The following is a 5962-nucleotide window of genomic DNA, read 5'->3' as shown; positions in this document are numbered from 1 at the left end:
ACCATCCACACACTCAATTCGATCATCTTCATCAAATAGGAAAAGTTTGTAGAAGTAGTTAGAGTTGAAGTATTTGATGAATCCTATCTTTGAATGAAGATTTGAAGGATAAGGGTTTAGTTTATACAATGTGTGTGAGATTCTCTGTTTTGTATGAGTTTGTTTCTCCTCTTAGCAATTTTATTGATCCATTAAAGTATTAAAGAAATCTTTTTTTTAAAAAAAAATCTGATTATATCTGAAGTGGTTCTACTAAGATATTTTTAATGTTAAAACTACTTTTTTAATAGATTGAAAATTCATGTGTTTTCAAAAGATTGATTGTCTATTAAGTTTTAACAATTTGAAAACACGAATTAATTCACTATTTTCACATTAAGTCAAATCAACAAATTAAAATAAACTTTTAATCCATTAAAACTAACAAAACAAATTGTATATAACTATACTTTTTTTTATGATCAAAAGAAAAATACTTCAACTTTTTTAGGGAGTTTATCTTTTTCAGTGAGAAACTATTTTCTTGGAGCAATTCTTTTGAGTTCTTTGGATTATATATCTTTGACTAAGGGAGATATCCTAAATCTTTTGAACCTTGTTGTTTCTACAGTGATTCAGGTGTGATTGTTCCTTGTCTTTCATTTTGTTTTCTATAGTGCTAGACTATGATTGAATATAATTTTCAATTATAGTAGGGTAACTACGAGTTACTTGTTGGGTATAATACTTTTGTAGGGTTCAAGAGTGGTTTCCTTATAATCTTTGTGTGTTGTAAAAGACTTGATTTATTGGAATCTAGATATCATTTTTTTCATTGATCTGGAGAGACTATTAGTTGTCATTTTCACAACGTTCTGAATGCAATAATTGAATTAGAAGAAGAATTTTTTGTTCAACCTTCAAGAAGTGAATTTCAACCTTATATCCTAAACAACGAGATATTTTACCCATTTTTCAAAGTTTTTTTAGGAGTAATTGTTGGAACTCATGTTTGAGTTAAGGTCCCATGATTAGATGCATCTCAGTTTTGGGGGAGGAATGATTATCCAACCTAAAACATCTTTGCGGCATGTGATTTCGACATGAAATTTACTTATGTGCTAGTAGGCTAGGAAGGAACAACTTATTATTTCAAGATATTAAAAGATGCTCTTATGATGGAGGATCCTTTGATTATACCTAAAGGTTTGCTCCATGAAGCAGTTTGCTATTTAAATGTATTAGAAATATTTTTTGTCAGTGAGAATTTTATTTGTTTATTTAATGTATGGAAGTACTACTTGGGTGATGCATGTTTCATGCTAACAGGTTAAATTATTACCCCATATCATAGGATCAGATACTAAAGAGACAAAGGGATCCCTCCCAAAGGAAGGGTAAGGAACTCGTACAAATTGATAATCCAACCCTTCCCCAACAAAACCTACCTTTTTTTCCCTTTTATATTAGATCAACGATATTTTCCAAATGAAAGACAAATGTAAAAATATTACGTCGATTATGAAACTAAAGCTCTTGTGCAGCTAAATGTCATGGATTTTTCGTTCTTTGATATGGATGGTTTTATTTCATCAGGTGTTTTCTTTTTAGTCACTGGAGATATTCATGTCATGGAAATATCAATACTACGAAGATTCCGTAAATGTCTTTTACACAAATATGAAACTCCTAGACACTGGCGATTTAGTGACTGAGGTATTGAAGAAGAAGATCTGAATCGCTCCAGATGATTGGATTAATGTTGTAAACTTGAAAAATGAGGGTTGCAAATTTGACCTATTTGTCATCCATCATGACCTAAACTACGACAACGATCATGCTTTGGATGAAATGTTACGACCACAACTTCATGGTTGTCCCTCCAAGAATGTAGGATGTTTAATCATTGAGGATATATTATTACATAACATATATGCTCATATTCTCAGTCCACGCGACAATAACTATGCACAATTACTATAGGATGGTGTCTTCATGGTGTGAACCATGAAACATAACATTGTCATTAATTGGTCATACCATATCATTCACCATATGCAGAAATTCAAGTCAAATGCATGCCTTTACGATCTTCGAATAACTCTTGAATGTTGGAGGATACCATATCCATTTGAGGTTGGAGGATAACTCAAAATTACTTAGGTCACATTTTCTCAATCAGAAATCTTTGAAAACATTGAATACAGTAAACAAAAATAATGTATGGCAATATGACACTAGTAACCATGGTCCATAACAATAGTCAGAAGAAGAAAACTTATAAAGCATAGATAAAGACTTTGAGGTCGAAGGGTATGAAGATCAGCTCTCAAAACATGATAACATATTAAACTAAATATGAAAAGGAGGAATGCAATAAGGTATGCGAGGACTAGAATTAGGTTTGAATACCCTTTCATACAACCTTTCTCAACCATGTACATAGTAGAATTAATGTCATTGAAGACATGATCCAAAAACTTAGTGATAATTTATAATAGTTTCCAACAACTTCATTTATGTTTGTTATTGTACTTTATATTTTCTGTTGTCTTTTATTTCTATGGTTGTGCTCCAACTTAGTAATTTTGTTGCAATTATGAAATTTAATGCATCATTTGAAAAACAAAATTATCAACATCTACACAGTTTTAGTAACCAAAATTATTCCCTTTATGTCATAATATTAGTTTAATCAAAATAATTAAAAAAAAATCTTTAATTAAAAAGTTGATATATATATATATATATAAATAAATTTTGTATAAAAACCATTTAAATCTAAGCACTTAACTAATTTTTAAAGTTGTTTATACAGATATTTTCTCTCTCTTCAACCTCTTGTATTTATTTAATAAAGACAACCTACATACTAAATTAAACAGCTGTACGGACTACTCAGAAAAAAATAATAAATAAATAACTAGATCTATCTTTCTTATAGAGAAGACCTTTTCCTCCTCCTTATCCTCCTTACTCAATTTAACAAAAATGTTTTGTAAAATGAAGGGTTAATATTCAAGAGAGATCCTTAATAGTATGAAGAGTCAATACATATTATTATTCATTATTTATTGGCAAGTTTTATGCAGCTACCAGCTAAGAATTTTTGAATCATAACAAGCAAGGAGCAATGTTGTCTGCCATAATGCAATTTACATAACATAATTCATATAGGAAATCAAAACGCGTGAAAGGAAAAGTGAAAAGTAGCATGAAAAACTGAAGAACAGTGTGATAACTTTTGAATAATTGTGTAAGAAATCTTAGCGAAAAAGTAACTGCAGGTGACCAAACTTCGGAGTGGCATAGCACGAAGTTGCACACCAGAATGAAAATATTAATCTACATGGGTTTGGTTTTCAAGCATTTAGAGAACACCAAAACAAAAGATAGAAAGATTATAAAAACATAAATATTTAACCATTTGCACCTCTGGAAAAGATCATCTTAGATGTGTCCCTCCTCCGAGAGGGACAATGCAATGCATTCTGTGCTTAACCCACCTGAATAAACTGGTTTATTATCAAGTAAATGTGATCTGAATTTTGCAAAAAAAACTGTCACCATTTTATTCCATACCCAAGAAAGGAGGCATTAAATTATCAGTGCCCAGATAAGAAATGTGGGAACTAATAGAATGAGAACAACATGTTGATAATAGTGTTATAGAAGGGTGGGAAAGAGAGAAACTTGATGATCTTCACTCTAAGTGATCAGTGATCCAGATGCTGAAATCAACCATGGGTGTTGAAAGCTTCCCAGAGCAAATTCTGGGGGGAAGAGTGAGTCCTGGCCTGAAGGGCAGCAGTCCTGAGTGTCTTGAGAGTGCGTAGATTGGCCTCAATGAATGTCAAACTCCTGTAAGGCAAATTGTGCTTCTTGCAAAGGTCTATGACCAATGGGGAAACTTTCCTCAACTGTGCCCTTGGAAGCCTTGGGAACAAATGGTGCTCAAGTTGGAATTGCAAGCCCCCAAAGAACCAGTCCATCCAAGATGAGCAAGAAATGTCCAATGTCCCACTTGCTTGCTTTTGGAACCAGTCATTTCCATTTGGTGGCCCTTCATACACATCAGCAGCGAAATGGTTCAAACAAAATTGAAGGTGCTGGATGGAGCAAGCAGCAAAACTGGCAAGCACAAACATGAACCTTTCTCCCCAATTTGGGAGGCAAGAAATTAGGAGAGGGAACCAAGTCCAAAACACAAGGATCCCCATAATGTTCATGGCTCTATCTGGAACTTTGCGCCTGGAAAACAACAACAACAAAGTCTGGAGATACAAATTGACCCTAGCAAAGCACAAAACTGGGTAAAATGTCAAGTGCTGGTAACTGATCAGAAACCGGGACAACCAATCAAACTCCAACTTCCTCCCATAGAAACTAGACCTGATTGAATCGAAGAAACGAGTAGACACAGCGAAAACTGGAATGTGCTGCAGATCGGGATCGTGGTCAAGACTGTTGCAGGAAATGTGGTGAGCATTGTGAGTCCACTTCCACCATGCAATGCTTATCCCAGTCATGCAATTACCACAAAGGATTTGTGCTAATTTGTTGTAACCAGGACCAGACATGACCTCGTAGTGCCCAGAATCATGACCCACATAGGTGCTTTGCATCCAAAGCAACCCCAACAAGAGGGCAGAACCGAAATGAGCCCAGACACTAGTACACCCTACAACGCCATAAACAACAACCGCAAACATGACACTAACAGAGGCCAGTGTGAACAAAGTGACATGCTCTTTCTTTTCAAAAAGACCCATTTTCACAAACTCCGACACAAGCTTCCTGTAATCCTTGGACACCTCGGAGACCTTGAAATCCCTGACATGGTACCCGGTGAAGAAGGGATCAAGATGCTTCCAGGCAGATCCGGGATGGTAGGCTATGAATGCATCGGTCACATCTTGGCCTGCAAGGTTCAACAGGGGAACCTCACCACCAGGGTGGTCCTTGGCCCAATCTGAAACATTGTACACCTTTCCCTGAATGGAAATCCACAAATCCCCTGGCTTGTCATGCCTCTTCAACTCCTCAGATGTGATGTACTTCTTGTTCTCACCCTCCATTGTTCTGCTGTCAGAACAACACCAAAAAAACGAGATGTTCAGATCTATATAAATATATGATCTTGCAATTCAAATTCCCAATTCAAAGAATCCCTCTCTCCGTGATGTTATGATGGAGTTGTTCAGAGACACAACCCCATATTCCCTCAGGGATCCTTATTCTCTATCTTCCTCTCTGTACCTTTATTATTTTTTTTTATGAGAAACTAGTTATGCACCCAAGTTTATATAATAACAATAGAAGAGAAAATAGAAGAGGAGAGAGAAAGTTTAGCAGATTAGTAACGGTTAGAAAAAAAAAAGCATGAGAAGAATAATATTTACATTGATGATTCAAAAATGTTTTGCCATTACAAGAGATGCCGAAGGAGTAAAGAAGACTGAGCTGTTGGTGAAGGAACACCACACAAACAAAAACAAAGGTTTGGTCCAGGGTTGTCCAAGTCACAGACCAAACAAATTGCTTATAATTATGTACCCCTCCTCCTATTGGGTGACTCTAACAAACTTTCTTCTAATCTCTGATTTTTATTTTTGTATCAATGTTTCTGTGGCTCATCCCATAGGTCACACGGTAGTTACAGTAGGTCACGCTGCAGGGTATTTCCGACGATAAAGTCTAACCAAAGATATTTTTGGAACCTTATAGGAAATTGCTATTCCTTTTATTCCTTTTCTGCCTCCCACTACAAAGAATGACTCGGTCTTTGCAATTTTATTTTTATATTATTATTATTATTTTATTTTAATTTTATTCTCCAACGTTTATTCTATTAATTAGTTATTAATTTTAAAAAATATATGGTGTTAATTTTGTACCCTCACTCTCCCAATTTTTCTTAAAATTGATAAGCTATTGATTATGATTTCTTTCTACTTTTCATTTCCAAACTTTGGCTATAAAA

The 5962-nt window shown here is 34.7% G+C and overlaps 1 protein-coding gene across 1 annotated transcript; it reads right to left on the bottom strand.

The window, feature by feature from the left end:
* Window positions 1-3525: 3525 nt before the first annotated feature.
* On the bottom strand, window positions 3526-5525 carry LOC137806439 (delta(8)-fatty-acid desaturase 2-like). Its single transcript, XM_068606561.1, has 2 exons — window positions 5382-5525; window positions 3526-5064 (listed from the first exon to the last, which is right to left on the bottom strand). The coding sequence occupies exon 2, from the start codon at window positions 5055-5057 to the stop codon at window positions 3717-3719; it is 1341 nt and encodes a 446-aa protein (XP_068462662.1). The 5' UTR covers window positions 5058-5064; window positions 5382-5525; the 3' UTR covers window positions 3526-3716.
* Between the last annotated feature and the right edge of the window lie 437 nt (window positions 5526-5962).

The sequence above is a fragment of the Phaseolus vulgaris genome, chromosome 3 (assembly GCF_000499845.2).
Source record: "Phaseolus vulgaris cultivar G19833 chromosome 3, P. vulgaris v2.0, whole genome shotgun sequence".
In the NCBI taxonomy this organism is placed as follows: Eukaryota; Viridiplantae; Streptophyta; class Magnoliopsida; order Fabales; family Fabaceae; genus Phaseolus; species Phaseolus vulgaris.
The sequence above is the reverse complement of the archived record's forward strand: the minus strand, read 5'-3'. Positions and strand labels throughout refer to the sequence as shown.